This window comes from Colossoma macropomum, unplaced genomic scaffold, assembly GCF_904425465.1.
Source record: "Colossoma macropomum unplaced genomic scaffold, Colossoma_macropomum, whole genome shotgun sequence".
In the NCBI taxonomy this organism is placed as follows: Eukaryota; Metazoa; Chordata; class Actinopteri; order Characiformes; family Serrasalmidae; genus Colossoma; species Colossoma macropomum.
The window spans coordinates 4,340,725-4,356,783 of record NW_023494806.1 but is presented as its reverse complement, the minus strand read 5'-3'; the positions used below and the strand labels follow the sequence as shown (position 1 = coordinate 4,356,783).

At 42.7% G+C, this 16,059-nt stretch overlaps 1 protein-coding gene across 1 annotated transcript in view; it reads right to left on the bottom strand.

Annotated features, from left to right (window-relative positions):
* The window catches only part of hk2 (hexokinase 2), an 89,317-nt gene extending 75,015 nt beyond the window's left edge, over positions 1-14,302 (bottom strand). The window contains exon 1 of the mRNA XM_036598047.1: positions 14,093-14,302. Within this exon, the coding sequence (XP_036453940.1) occupies positions 14,093-14,155 (63 nt within the window). The 5' untranslated portion in view covers positions 14,156-14,302. The remainder of the gene's footprint in view (positions 1-14,092) is intronic.
* Between the last annotated feature and the right edge of the window lie 1,757 nt (positions 14,303-16,059).

Genomic DNA, 16,059 nt, shown 5'->3' with positions numbered 1-16,059 from the left:
ACTGGGTTTGTACGCTAGACGTAATACAATCGCAGAGGCACACTGTGACTCTCCTTGATGACTCTTATGAACAGAGAAGCTAAAATGTCCCCACATTGCTCCACATACAAAAGACTCACAGGTCACACGCTGATAATTCTCGCAGAAACTCGAGCTGCATGTCGCAGGGGAGGAAATACATCAGCGCAGCTCACTTCCTCATGCCGAAAGGCCCCGTTTTCCGTGTTGAGAGGACGAAGTTCGAGCCAATCATTTGAATATGTTTAGTATGTAAGAACTGGGACTATTATATGAAAAGCGCCATGCTGAAAATATTAAGTTGGAAAAAATAATGTTCCATTTAACTTCACTTTAAGTCAAAACGGGTTGTGTTTGCTCTTATTTCCAAAACAGATGAAGAAAGTTAAGTTTTCCTTGTTTAAATTAAGTTTTCCTTTAAAATAAAACAGAAAAAAAAATCATTTTCTAAAGCCCTACACTCTTAAAAATGCTGCTTCCAGGGTTCTTTAGTAAAGAAAATAGTTCTGTATAGAACCATGAACAACCAAAGAACCCTTTGCATGATTAAATGGTTCTTTGCATCATAAAATGGTTCTTCAGACTTCCAGAAGAGAGAAAATGTGCTGTAGACGGTTCTATACAGAGCCTTTTTGAAAAGGGTTCTGATATTGTTTCGAGGTCAAACTTGAGAGCAGAACCCTTTTTGGTGCTATATGGAACCCTTTCCAAAAAGGTTCTACATATAACCATCTACAGCACGTTCTCCATCAAGATCTAAAGAAAGCATTCACAATGGAAAGAACGCTTTAAGGGTTCTTTGAGTGTTAACGGTACCATAAGATGAAGAACCATTACTTGTGTCAGGGAGGTTGAAAGGCCAACTTTGCGTCAGTCGCGCTGTTTAAGTTTCACAGCGAACCATTCGATCCATATGTTGAATCCGAGCGGCAAAAACAGCCGTTTTGAATTCTTTCTTTTTGTGATGTCACAAACAACAGCACATTTGCATACATCCACTAACTCAGCCTATCGGCAACTCACGTTGAAGTTATATGGAGCGCTTCTGTCCGAACTGTTCTGTGAATGAGGGCGGCCGAAAGGTCATTTACAAATATATCTTTTTTTTATTTATTTTTTTTTTTTAATCCCTAAACCAGAATTCCTTGGCCACACACCCCACTTTTACAGGGACAATACTTTTTCTTTTTCATTTCACTATTAACATCACAACTCATCATTTATGAACAATCATACAGATATAAGGTGATTGATGTTTTTGTTACTGCATTATAGTTTTATTAAATCAATACAGCCATAACAATTTATGTAAAAATCGCAGATGTTTAAAATATCACAAGTGGTCAGTGTAGGGTGCTCCTTTAGCAGCTGTAGCCAGTCAGCAGCCTGTCCATGTTGTCCACCCTCACACACACAGACATACACTAACAGCAGGCCATGTAGGAGGAGAACAGAGTGAAGGACACAGCACCTCCACACTTTTACTCCCTGCAGGTTCAGCCAACAGCACATGTGTAATATAAATGTGTGGGGGTTGAACAGAGTGAAGACACTGAAAATGGGTTATTTTATATGTTCTTCACAGAAAATGAGCAAAGACCAAGAATGGTTGTTGAAGGAGCCTGTCCAAAACTGCTTACCAGGTGATCCAGGTTGGTTTTGTATGTATGGTTGTATTTTTAATTGTAGATAACATGCTATAGAATGAGAATTTGCAAAATAACAATTAAAATAACTAATATATTCATTTTATTCTATATAATCTTAATTCATTTTAAGGCTAAAATGTGGTGGTTTTGCCTAGCAACCACTGTGAATGTAGGTGAAGCAGCTGGTCACATGACTAAGAATTGGTGGTTTCCCAGAGCGCATCATGGAAAAACAAAAATGAGTGCAGAGGAGGTAGTAAGGCTGTTGCTAGAAGCCACACCATCACATTCTTCATGCAGTGAGAGTGAGAGCAGTCAAAAGGATTACGAGGGAGATCAGGGCAGTTATGGAATCCAGGGAAATAAAAACGAGGTAGTGAAAGTGACCAGGGCAGTGACCCAATTGTAAATGCACACATTCTGTAAAGACTGAAGACTGTCAGCTGACAGAAGAGTAAGACAGTTCCCACACTAAAAACCATACATATCAAGGGAGAAGCACAGATCTGAAGCTGCTCGTCTCGTCTCAAGACAATATGCCGAGTGCAGCACTAAGAAGGGTTTGCATTACAGAGAACGGATGTGCACAGAGTGCAGGGTTGGGCTGAGCATCAGCCAAAGAACTGACTTTAGCTTCGCCACAAAAATGGAAACAAAACAATGAAATTAGCTGAGTATTACATGAAAAATGTAAATGACACAGTCAGCCCCCTTAGTCCACAGTGGTTACTCAGAGAAACCACCTCAGAAATGACCTTTGACCCTGCACCTAAAAAATCTCACCCAAAATCTAGCTTAGTTTAATGGTTTGTAACTCGTTCCTATCAACAAATCTGGTATTGTGAAAGAAATTCTGTTTTTAGGTGCTTCTTAAAAGTGAGCTCTGAGCTTGACTGTCTAATAAAAGGTGAACTGAGCTCCACAGTTTAGAAGCAGAATAACTGAGAGTCTCTCCATGTTTTCTGTATTGTACAGAGGGTCTCTGAAGAAGGCCACTATCTGCAGATCTTAGATTACGTGCCGGAACATAAACAGACAGACGCTCTGCGATGTAAGCAGGTGCTTTAAGGCTGTTCTGAGCTTTAAAGACTGGTAGCAGAACCTTGAAATCTATCCCGAATGATACAGGCAGCCAGTGCAGCTCTTTCAAAACGGGAGTGATCTGATCTCTCCTTTCTGTTTTTAAAGGCAGTAACAGCTTATTTTTTATTATACCAAGACAATTCCGATACCATCGTGCACCTCTACTGATTTTGGTACATAAACCTTCACTTCAAGGAAAAAATAAAACGGAAAATGTAGGACGAGGTCCCTTTAACACTTCCTCATTGCTCCATGCTTGTTAACACACACATGCTGCTTTCTTAGCAGGAGACGACCCTCCAAGTAACCAGAATTGAGCAACCCAAGAGGCTGTTCCAGTCATGTGACATGACACCAGAGGAGGGAAGGAAAAACACACAGAGCACTGCGACGCCCCTTTACTGGCTCCCAACCCGGCACAGCAAACAGACCAGGCAATGTGCAACAACCGTATGCAGTAATTATATCCCGTGTGCTAATAGGAACAAGAGGCTGTGTTCAGTTCAGACCTGTACAGTTGGCTATATTTGTGCTGAGGATCTACTAAGTCCAGAATAGCCTGCAGGATCAGGACAGAAGCTGTCCTTTCGTGTGAACTTGCGGCCTGTTTCATTACCCTAAATACGCTGCCGCTCACAAAGAACGGGAAAGCTCCGTACTGTCGCATCGAAGACTCTCCCACACCATTCATAATTCATAAAACATTCATAATAAAAACAGTCCAGTGTTGGAACCAGAAAGTTCAGAACAGAACGGACAAGCCACACAAACCGGTTTGGACGCCCCTCGCCAAATGAAATATTTTGTTAATTTTCTAAGTGAAAATAATTGAACACATCCTTTACAGAGAACACACTTAAATATGGCAATTTATTTGGACAAAAATGAACATAAAATATTAAATGTGCCAGAACTTTTGCCCAGGCCACCACATTTCATGTTTTATTGTTCCCAATATGTTAAATTCAGCAAACAAACAGTAATTGTGCACTAAAATGAGCAGGAGCATATCGTCTTAGACCGGGGGTCAGCAACATGCGGCTCTTTTACTGCCCTGTTGTGGCTCCACAGCAGAATTAGATTATAGGTAATAATAAAATAATCCTCCTTTACAGTAAAATAAAGCTCTGCTGATCGTTCAACACAGTTTAACACTAAATGGTCTTAAATACTGGAGTTAATGTAGAACTGCTAATTCACCCTTTAACCCTGAAGATCAGCGCAGACTGCTGGTCACCATAGCAACACCGACAACAATCTCGCCCAGCTAGTAGTTAACGAAACGGCAAAGAGAGAGATTTAAGACGAACATCGATAATTTGGAGATTATTTGCTTTTCTAAGAACTCAGCTGGTTTCCTGGTACATTTAATCTGCAGTGAGAAACCGTCAAACACTAAAAAGGTGCAAAGCTGAAGTCAGCTTGTTCGAATTTCCCCGTGCTGCAGGTACATTCTGGTGGCTTAGGACCATTTAAGGTGGAACGGGAAAATTCGAACAAGCCGCGCGCAAATGAGAAGCGACTTCAGCCTCGTAAAGAGTCGAACATTGAGAGACATTTTACAAGAAACTGTTCTACTTTCGAGGAAAAGTTTCCTGCTGGAGATGCGAGAAAAGTGGCTACAGCTGAGCTGAAGCTTAAAGCAGAGCAAAGTAAATCAGCGTTTGCATTTACATTATATTTTTTAGCCTGTACTAGTACATCAGCACATACTGAGAGATATTTACAGCCAAGGTGGTAAAATGGACATATGTTGCGGCTCCCAAAGTGGTTTGATTTTTGTTGAAAGGACAAAATGGCTCGTCTTAACATTTAGGTTGTGACCCCTGATTTAGAGAATGTGTTCACTTATTTTCACTCAGAAAATCAACCAAGTGTCTTTTAAGCAGGGGCACCGAAATTTTTGCACATGACTGTATATCAGTATACCACTACTGATGTCACACAGTGGTAATGAATTTTAGTTCTAGTTCTAGCGATATTCTGAAACTCAAATGTGCATAATTTGCTGTGTACTTCTGTTTTTTTTTTTTTCAAAATATTTTAAAATCGGCAGTTTTTTTGCTCTAAACATGGACATTATCGGACAAATTGTTTTGGTCCATTCATCATGAACATTTGATACATTGTAAAGGGTAGTAAGCAATTTTTAATTATGTCAAAAAATTAAAAAACGTCAAATACGGAGATATGAAGTTTTGTCCCGACAGTGACGATCTCTCAAAACCACATGTACTGCTCTCTCAAATGTAAATAATTTGGGTAAAAATAATCCAGGCCTGTCTTTAAGCATGTTACATCAGGCTTCACCAATGTATTTGAATAAAAGGTTCTAATCTTTAATTTCTTCTAATTAAAAAATTCAGCTACTTCAGCTGCACCCATTGCTGACACAGGCTTTCAACTCCGCACACAAAGCTTCTATTGACCACCACATAGAATGAGACGCTGTGGAGCAGCTGCACATGAGGCTAAGGTAACCATATGCCAAGCATGGGTTAGAGGGGTATAAAGGCCCCCAGCATTGGGCTGTGGAGCAGTGGAACTGTGTTCTCTGGAGTGATGGAGCTCCATCCAATACCTTTGGGATGAGTTGGAGATCCAGAACTGACCATCCAACATCAGCAACTGACCTTACTAATGTTCAATCAAATCCTCACAGCAATGTTCCAGCATCTAGTGTAAAGCCTTCCCAGAAGAGTAAAGGCTGTTATAGCAGCACAAAAGGACAAACTCCCCCTATACCTTTAATATAGGAGAAGTAGGCATGCAATGGTCACAGTCAGTCTGAATGGTGTGGACAGGTGAAAAGACACTGGGAGCCACTTAGAACAGAAGGTCATATCTTCAAATGGCTCACAGAACAGCCTGTTCTAACAATCAAGCACACGCTGACCGTAAAGGAGAGGTCATAAGACAAGGACAGTGTGTACAGATTCATACCGGAGCAGAGACAGACTGCACAAAGTGTTTATAGGTATACGATTATGTGCTTAAGTCCAGGCAAAAGGGGCTCAATTGACGCAATCAGCTGGAGGAAGAGGAGTCATCAGACTATCGTACATCAAACAGCAGCACTCGAGCGCATATGGAGATAAGACTATTTAAAAATTATAATAAAAAACAGAAACGTGCAAATCCTGAAGGAAACGCAGAACAGCTGCACAGCTTAAATGGTTCCCACTTCCTGCTAGGTTGTTGCTAGGCGCTTACTATGGTATCCCAGGTGGTTGCTAAGGCGTTGCTAGGCAGTTGCTATGGTATCCCATGCGGTTGCTAAATTGCTGCTAGGCAGTTGGCATGATGTATGGGGTGTTTAGTTGTTTGTAGGGAGTTGCCAAGTGCTAGCTACGTGTTGTTGAAAAAGAATGGGAGTCTATGTGAGGAACGAGGGATGAAAAACGACAAATAGAGGAGTGCGGGTCAGTATGGCTGTGGATTAGAGCTTGAGGACCTGCCCCGAGTGAGTACATGTAGTTTGGTGGCTGTCGGCCAAAGAAGTAATGGAGATTGTATGGTGGCAAAAATGAATGGGAGTCTATGGGAGAAGCGAGGGATGGGGGAAAAAAAAGACAAACAGATGAGTGCGGGTCAGAACAACATTGAATTTGTGCCTGGGGACCGTCTCTGAGATAGTATGTGCGAAACAGTATCTTGAGGTCAAGTGGAAGTACCGCAGATTGTCATGCAATTTTTCACCTCATTCATTTCTATAGGAAACCATCCAATCAAAAAGCTGTATACAAGCCCGAATCACACAATCACACAGGACAATCTGGAGTTGGAACGGAGTTGATTGCTCACAAACTGCAGGACGAGTTATGTGGCACAAATCTGGCTGGAAAATAAGAATAAAAAAAGAAACGGGAAGAAGAAGAAGAAGAAGAAGAAGAAGAAGAAGAAGAAAAAGAAGAAGAAGAAGAAGAAGAAGAAAAGAAATGAGAAGAAGAAAAAGAAGAAAAAAAAACAGAAAAAGAAGAAGCAGAAGAAGAAGAAAAAGAAGAAGAAGATGAAGAAGAAAAAGAAGAAGAAAAAGAAAAAAGAAAAAGAAGAAAAAGAAAAAAAAAGAAGATGAAGAAGAAGAAAAGAAGAAGAAGAAGAAAAAGAAAAAAAGAAAAAGAAAAAGAAGAAGATACACGCAACCATGTTAAAAAAGAAACCCTCAGGTCTCAGAATGACTGGCTAACAAGAAACCCTCAGGTCTCAGAATGACTGGCTAACAAGAAACCCTCAGGTCTCAGAACGACTGGCTAACAAGAAACCCTTTGAGGCACCTCAAGCGCTTCACCTCAGCACAGCATGTGATCAGCTTCCCCAGACACACGCATGTCTGTGACAACGGCGCTGGAGCAGTCATCAGGCCGAGGCAGCTCGAGAGGAAATGCAGTGATACCATCACTTCAAAAAGAAGATTCCGGCCTGTGTGCTCACTACGGAGGTAACGGTACACATATTTTCAGGTTCAATACGATTTTCTACATCTTGTGCTGTAAATGTCCTGAATCTGCAGCGCTCTTATTTTATCCTACACAGACTGGATTGACTCGCACACATAAAAGTTCTCAAACAGAACTATTTAAACCAGGGACGCACCGAAATTTGTGCCAAAAAACATTTTGGAGAGAAAAACTAGGACTGCAACGACGGGTCAAAATCTAAAACTTGAAAAATAAGAATCACTGAATGTGTTTACATGAACTAAACAATCGAAATAATCTGATAACATGCATGTATTTGGTTTCAGTGTCGCTCTGTAAGTGTTGTGCTGCGTCTCGCGGCAACACTGCTCACCTATTTCCGGTACCGCCGTCTGATTTCGCACGCGCGCAGACTGAGAAATCCGAAAGAAATCAGAGTAAGAGTTCACATGCACTGAGAAGTCTGATTACTGAGCTAAAGTCCAGCTCTCTTTACCGGATTTCTAGACCTTACTCATATCTAAGAAATCAGTGTGCTGTTTACATGACCATTTGAATAATCAGATAACTGCACAAATCTGATTATGATCCGATTATTGAGTGCATGTAACCTCTTACTCTGATTTCTTTCGGATTTCTACGAGACATTAAACAAGAGATTTGTAATCCCTGCTCATGTCGAGCATCAAGAGGAGATACAACACTCAAGAACATCTGCAGTGCAGGTTTGACTGCAAAACACAACATCTCTCTCGATACGCAGGATACAGTTTTTGAAATTCATGATATATATAGTGGAATTCAATGCCTTGGGGGGCCAACCGGTCTATGATTTGAAGGCACACACTGTAGCCTGCATACTGTAATCATTTTAGTAACTTTATTTCATGTATACTTTATTTATTGTCCCATCAGATTTGTCTTGAAAGCAGATTTGATCAAAAATATGTATTTTATTAAAACGTTTTTTTACATTACTTTGTTTTTTGTGTTTATAATGTTTATCCAAAAGCATAAATTAAATGTCAAATTAAAAGCAAACTTTCAGTTTAGTTTTCTGTCAGGTGTGTCTTGAATCTCGGTTTCGAACAGGAATTTCCTTTTCCTTTGCATTCACCCATTTTCAGTGTCTTCACTCTGTTCACCCCCCACACATTTATATTACACATGTGGTGTTGGGCTGAACCTGCGGGGAGTAAAAGTGTGGAGGTGCTGTGTCGGGTTGATATCGGCCAAAAAGGCTGGACTGAAATATTGGAGGATAAAGAGAATGAATCTGAGATTAAAGCTTAGAAGTATTTAAAGAAAATAATATTAGATCACTATCAGTATTGGCCAATAATAATTATGAGGTTCGCTATCGGTATCAGTATTGGCCTATAATAAATATAAGGTTCGCTATCGGTATCAGTATTGGCCTATAATAAATATAAGGTTCGCTATCGGTATCAGTATTGGCCAATAATAATTATGAGGTTCGCTATCGGTATCAGTATTGGCCGATAATAAACATAAGGTTCGCTATCGGTATCAGTATTGGCCGATAATAAACATAAGGTTCGCTATCGGTATCAGTATTGGCTGATAATAATTGTAAGGTTCGCTATCGGTATCAGTATTGGCCGATAATAATTATAAGGTTCGCTATCGGTATCAGTATTGGCCGATAATAATTATAAGGTTCGCTATCGGTATCAGTATTGGCCGATAATAATTATAAGGTTCGCTATCGGTATCAGTATTGGCCGATAATAATTATAAGGTTCGCTATCGGTATCAGTATTGCCGATAATAATTATAAGGTTCGCTATCGGTATCAGTATTGGCCGATAATAATTATAAGGTTCGCTATCGGTATCAGTATTGGCCGATAATAATTATAAGGTTCGCTATCGGTATCAGTATTGCCGATAATAATTATAAGATTCGCTATCGGTATCAGTATTGGCCGATAATAATTATAAGGTTCGCTATCGGTATCAGTATTGGCCAATAATAAGGTTTCAATATAGAAAATGCACTAAAATTCAGTATCTCTACCTGTTTTGAATGTTAAATTTGTAAAATATTCAATACTGCACTAAATTTTTACACTCTTAGAACTGACCTGGGAGCAGCAGTAACACTACAAAGTGGTAAAGATGCTTTTTGAATGGACAGATATCTACACTGCCCATCATGTGTTCAGGAACACCAAGCATTTCAGAAAGTTTTCAGTACAAATGACCATGTTTTCTTCCACGGTTTGAAAAAATGTAACAATAAAGACGGCATGATAGCACTTTCAGGTTTGTCGGTCAACATATCAATCACTGATTAATAACATTCATTCGTCTGTGAAAAGAATTAGCCACAATTTAAATCCCTAGTACTGAAGATATTCACAATTTGTCATGTAAAGTATCACAATAATGATAAATATCGCTTTATCATGCAGCCCAAGCACAGCTTTTGATGGTATTTTTAGACATGTGTCCATTCAGGGTCTAAACAACTCATACAAACTTTCATGTATCATGAAAATATCTTGACGTCTCAGTAATTTTGCCACATAGAAACAAAGGCCCAGTCCCATTTCACCCTTCGTCCCTACCACTTAGCCCTACCCCTCTGTTTTGCGTTCACGTCTAGGGGTAGGGTGTCCCGATTCTTGTTGAGATAGAGGGGTAGGGTGAAGTGTTGGGGCTACATGGCCCTCCAAACGGAGGTTTTTCAGAGACTCCAAACAGAGAGTTATGAGAAAAAAAGAAAAACCGGCAAGACGGCTGAACAAGAGACCAAAAAAACCCACAAATGTGAGAATTTTCTCTGTTATAAAATTACAATAACCATCTTATTATCTTAGTTTAATGCTGTTTCAGTGTATTTTGGTCATTTTCTTCATAACAAGCATAAAAAAATCACTAACAACATGCTAATGTCTCAGTAGCTATCTAGCTAACTTCCCATTCCACCTTAAATAGTCCAGCAGTTCTGACGCCTGAAGCGCCAGAATGTAACTGCTGCTCCATTTAAGGTGGAATGGGAAAATTCGAACAAGACGCTGGTGAATATCTGACTTCAGCTTCATATCACTGAAGAATTAGGGGTGGGTGATAATAAATAATTGCCCCCCTCTTTGAAGGCATATTATGCCCTGAATGTAACTAAAGCCCAGCAGTGAGGAGCTGAACTTTACCCTCCTCTGCTGTCACTGCAGACTGGCAGCGTCGCCTACAGAGCAGCGCTAGTAGCTGTTAATGAAGTGATGCTCTTTTTATTTGAGGGTCCCATTTCAGAGGGAAGATTTCAACCACTACCCTGTAACTCAGTTCAAAGGGGTTAGGGTGACACTCGAAAGCAAGGGGTAGAGGTGAAAAGAAGAAATGGGACTGGGCCAAAGTCTGCCTGCATTACGACCTGTATACAAACACACCGTGTCTGAAATCATTCCGACACTAGCAGGGATCCTTCTCTTATCTCCGTCTAAAGGATGTTTGATCTGCCTCTCCTTCTCTCTCTCACACGTCATGTTCAGTAACCACAGTGGCGTTTAGGCCCATTCAGACTGCAGCGGGTGTCGAAGGCACGGCCTCTTGCCGGGGTGGTGACGCACTTTTCAGAGCACCTGTGGTTCAGGTTACACAGGCCGCTCAGGGGCCTTTTCACAGCAACACGCCCGCTGAGTTTCTAGGCCTCTTTACAGCTGACCATGAAGCTGCATGACTACAAGAAGCAGAGAACCCGACATGAGGTCACACAGAGAGTCACCGCCGGGATACATTATTCAACAGGCTTAGCTGAGACTGTTGCTTCACACTGAGACTCTGTTACATGGTTCTCTCTCACCTACTCCCCCTGCCCTCTCTCTACTACTCTTCCTCCTCCTCCTCCTTTTCCCTCTCTCTCTCTCTCTCTCTGTCCACTCTTCCCTCTTCTCTCTCTCTATTACTGCACCTTCTCCTCCCTCTTCTTCTCCCCACCTCTCTCACTTTCTGTTCTAATCCTCCTCCCTCTCTCTCTCTCTCTCTCTCTCTTCTACTCCTCCTCCCTCCTCCCTCTCTCTCTCTTACTCCTCCTCCCTCTTCTATCTCTCTACTACTACGCCTTCTCCTCCCTCCCTCTCTGTCTCTCCTCCTCTCTCTTCTACTCCTCTTCCTTCTCTTTCTCTCTTCCTCCCCACCTCTGTCTCCCTTCTACTCCTCCCCCCTACCTCTCTCTCTTCTACTCCTCCTCCCTCTTCTATCTCTCTACTACTACTCCTTCTCTTCCCTCCCTCTCTCCCTCTCTGTCTCTCCTCCTCTCTCTTCTACTCCTCTTCCTTCTCTTTCTCTCTTCCTCCCCACCTCTCTCTCCCTTCTACTCCTCCTCCCTCCCTCTCTCTGCCTCTCCTCCTCTCTCTCTCTCTCTCTCTCTCCTACTCCTCTTCCCTCTCTTTCTCTCTTCCTCCCCACCTCTCTCTCTCTTCTACTCCTCCCTCTCTCCTGCTCTTCCTCCCTCCTCCCTATCTTGCTCCTACTCCTCCTCTCTTTTTATCTCTCTGTCCACTCCTCCCTCTTCTATCTCTCTACTACTACTCCTTCTCCTCTCTCCCTCTCTCTGTCTCTCCTCCTCTCTCTTCTACTCCTCTTCCCTCTCTTTCTCTCTTCCTCCCCACCTCTCTCTTCTACTCCTCTTCCCTCTCTCCTGCTCTTCCTCCCTCCTCCCTCCTCTCTGTCTCTCTCTCTACTACTCCTTCTTCTCCCTCTTTCTTCCTCCCCACCTCTCTCAATCTCTCTTCTACTCATTCTCCCTTTCAACTCTTCCTTGCTCACTCTCTTCTACTCCTCTTCCCTCTCTTTCTCTCTTCCTCCCCACCTCTCTCTCTCTCTTACTCCTCCTCCCTCTTCTATCTCTCTACTACTACTCCTCCTTCTCCTCCCTCCCTCTCTCTGTCTCTCCTCCTCTCTCTCTTCTACTCCTCTTCCTTCTCTTTCTCTCTTCCTCCCCACTTCTCTCTCTCTTCTACTCCTCCTCCCTCCCTCTCTCTGCCTCTCCTCCTCTCTCTCTCTCTCTCCTACTCCTCTTCCCTCTCTTTCTCTCTTCCTCCCCACCTCTCTCTCTCTTCTACTCCTCCCTCTCTCCTGCTCTTCCTCCCTCCTCCCTATCTTGCTCCTACTCCTCCTCTCTTTTTATCTCTCTGTCCACTCCTCCCTCTTCTATCTCTCTACTACTACTCCTTCTCCTCTCTCCCTCTCTCTGTCTCTCCTCCTCTCTCTCTTCTACTCCTCTTCCCTCTATTTCTCTCTTCCTCCCCACCTCTCTCTTCTACTCCTCTTCCCTCTCTCCTGCTCTTCCTCCCTCCTCCCTCCTCTCTGTCTCTCTCTCTACTACTCCTTCTTCTCCCTCTTTCTTCCTCCCCACTTCTCTCAATCTCTCTTCTACTCATTCTCCCTTTCAACTCTTCCTCGCTCTCACTCTCTTCTACTCCTCTTCCCTCTCTTTCTCTCTTCCTCCCCACCTCTCTCTCTCTCTTACTCCTCCTCCCTCTTCTATCTCTCTACTACTACTCCTCCTTCTCCTCCCTCCCTCTCTCTGTCTCTCCTCCTCTCTCTCTTCTACTCCTCTTCCTTCTCTTTCTCTCCTCCTCCCCACTTCTCTCTCCCTTCTACTCCTCCTCCCTCCCTCTCTCTGCCTCTCCTCCTCTCTCTCTCTCCTACTCCTCTTCCCTCTCTTTCTCTCTTCCTCCCCACCTCTCTCTCTCTTCTACTCCTCCCTCTCTCCTGCTCTTCCTCCCTCCTCCCTATCTTGCTCCTACTCCTCCTCTCTTTTTATCTCTCTGTCCACTCCTCCCTCTTCTATCTCTCTACTACTACTCCTTCTCCTCTCTCCCTCTCTCTGTCTCTCCTCCTCTCTCTCTTCTACTCCTCTTCCCTCTCTTTCTCTCTTCCTCCCCACCTCTCTCTTCTACTCCTCTTCCCTCTCTCCTGCTCTTCCTCCCTCCTCCCTCCTCTCTGTCTCTCTCTCTACTACTCCTTCTTCTCCCTCTTTCTTCCTCCCCACCTCTCTCAATCTCTCTTCTACTCATTCTCCCTTTCAACTCTTCCTCGCTCTCACGCTCTTCTACTCCTCTTCCCTCTTTCTCTCTTCCTCCCCACCTCTCTCTCTCTTCTACTCCTCCTCCTTCTCTCCTGCTCTTCCTCCCTCCTCTCTGTCTCTCTCTCTACTACTCATTCTCCTCCCTCTCTCTCTTCTACTCCTCTTCCCTCTCTTTCTCTTTTCCTCCCCACCTCTCTCTTCTACTCATTCTCCCTTTCATATTTTTCCTCGCTCTCTCTCTCTGCTCCTTGCACTCTCCCCTACACCTCTTCCCTCTTTCTCTCTTCCTCCCCACCTCTCCCTTTCTTCCTCCCCACCTCTCTCACTCTCTCTTCTACTCATTCTCCCTTTCATACTCTTCCTCTCTCACTCTCTCCGTGCCCTCCTCTCTTGCTTTCGCTTTCTCTCTCTCTCTCTCTCTCTTTCTCCGTGCCCTCCTCTCTCGCTCTCTCTCTCTCTCTCTTTCTCTCTCTCTGTATCTCTCTCTCTCTCTGGTTAAGAAAAATGCGGAAACTCTCTCTCTGCCTTGCGTCCACCACGTTACGACACAGTGACTAAAGGCCTTTTATACACATCCAACTCCAGACTTTCACATAAAAAGTACCAACAACCCCGTCGGGGTCTTCGACACATGGACTCCCCGGACTAAATGATGATGCAACGCTCCTTCCTATCTTCTCAGACACGTGTAGACGGGCACTGGGGGAGGTTAGCTAACAGGTGATGAGCGCATCCGAACTCCGCGACTGAGCTATGAAGTCTGTGGTCCGGTTTGGACCCACGTAACCACACTGAGACGTTAGAGGGGAAGCCGGCCGAGGTGTAGTCACCTTAGCCGGCTCCTCCAGCTGAAGTTCGGTTACTTACATTTTGCACCTGGTCGTGCTGAAGCTCGGTAACGTAATACGCCAGAAGATGCGAGGCTATCATTGCCGATGTCTTCCCCGGTCGTGTCGTTAACTTCTTCTTGTCTTTAAAGTCGGCCGGCTCGTCTTTCTTTCTCTTCAAGTTTCACTCCACTCTTTCCGCCCGGACGCCTTCAAACTCTTTTCCTCCAGCCACTACGAGTGACGTCGGCCACTACTTACCGCCCACTCGCACGTCACCCCATGGGCCGCCTCATCATCGCTGTTCTCGCCTCCTATTGGTCCGCGCAAAAGGTGTGTGCGCATCCTACTGCGCATGCGCGTATCACTACTGTACCGTAGTATCTTGTGTTTCTAATGTTAAATCATCCCAAATTCAGGTCTGTTGTGCAGTTTGTTGTATTGTCCAGCTTCATATCACTACTTACCCTCTGATTAGGTGATCTAGACCATCAAAGTGTCCTAATTATTCTTTCAATGCTGGTAACATTTCCAGATAAGGAGATTCAGGCCATCAAAATATCCTATACATTTCAGTGCTGGTAGATTTTTTTTTTGATGGGGTGATTTAGGCTTTCAAAATATCTTACACACTTAAAAATTATGGTTCTTTAAGGGTTCTTTAGTAGAGAAGATGGATCTAGGTAGAACCATGAACACCCAAAAACCCTTCCCATGAGCAAGGGGTCTTTGCATCGTGAAAGGGTTCTTCAGATTAAAGGAGAATGTGCTGTAGATGATTCTATACAGCAGCAAAAGGGTTCTTTTGTTGTAACAAGCCTGGCATTGTAACTATAGATGAACCCTTTTTAGTGCTATATAGAACCCTATAGAAGTTGCAATTTACGCTGCAGCACTGTGTTGCTGTCCCGCACTGACCATCCTAAACGTTTATCTGTATTTCACAAAAATTACACATTAGACAGATCAATGATCACAGAAATATGCATTTTATTTCATGGTCAGGTGGGCAGGGGGATCTATGTAAACAGAAAAGGAGGTAAGAAAGTGGAAAAATCACCCCCAAACTAGGCGTTTGCTGGTATTTGTGGACGTAGTTGAAGCTTCTCGCACTCAAACTGGATGATATCATGCTTGTGCTGTACAAATGTGGCACAAATATGGAGAACTTTAACGTGTTACAGCTTTACTCAGTCAAAACAAAGTTACAGAAACACAACATGTTCAACACTTTGACTGCAGTCAGTTCTGGTTTTATAGCACAAGAAAACCTGGAAAGGGAGCGTCTTGCTCCACAATCAGGTTAAGAAGTCTTGCATCAATTTGCAGTCAATTAATTTTACAGAATGTATGATTTATATATGGAATCAGTTTTGCCTTTGTATTTTCTAAAATGTGATATTGTAAATAAACATGATATCATGAAATGAAACCAATTATATCTTAATGATTCCACTTCATTTTATTAAACCATGATACAAGAGAAATCACAGTAAATACATTGATTAAACACAGGTTGATGATTTTGGGGGCATGATCAGCATTAAATGACCTTTTTACTGAAATTAAGTTACCGTAAACAACAATATATGGCAAAAACTGGTGTCATTGTTTCCAAATGCTGAAGAGAAAAATAAAAACAAAGAACATAAAGAGCTGTCAGTAACAGTATTTCTATAAGTCTCGCTCATTCACACTCTCAGACCATCACTATGAACAGCTGATGTCAGTGTTAGTCTAAGCCCTTTTCTTAGTAAACCCAAAGTTAGTTTATCCAGCTAACAAGCAAGCTCTGACCATGATTTGTGTATATTGTATTGTATATTCACTCTGTATAATATATATTCTTAATAAGACCTAATGATTATGTTTGTGAGCTTTTAGCCAAAGTCCTGTCACAGCTTCAGTGGTTGCCGACTGGCATTACTTTGCAGAGCGAGTAAAACCAGAAACCCAACAATAACAAAAAAGGAACCGTCAATGTCAATGACAAATCATGTGATGATG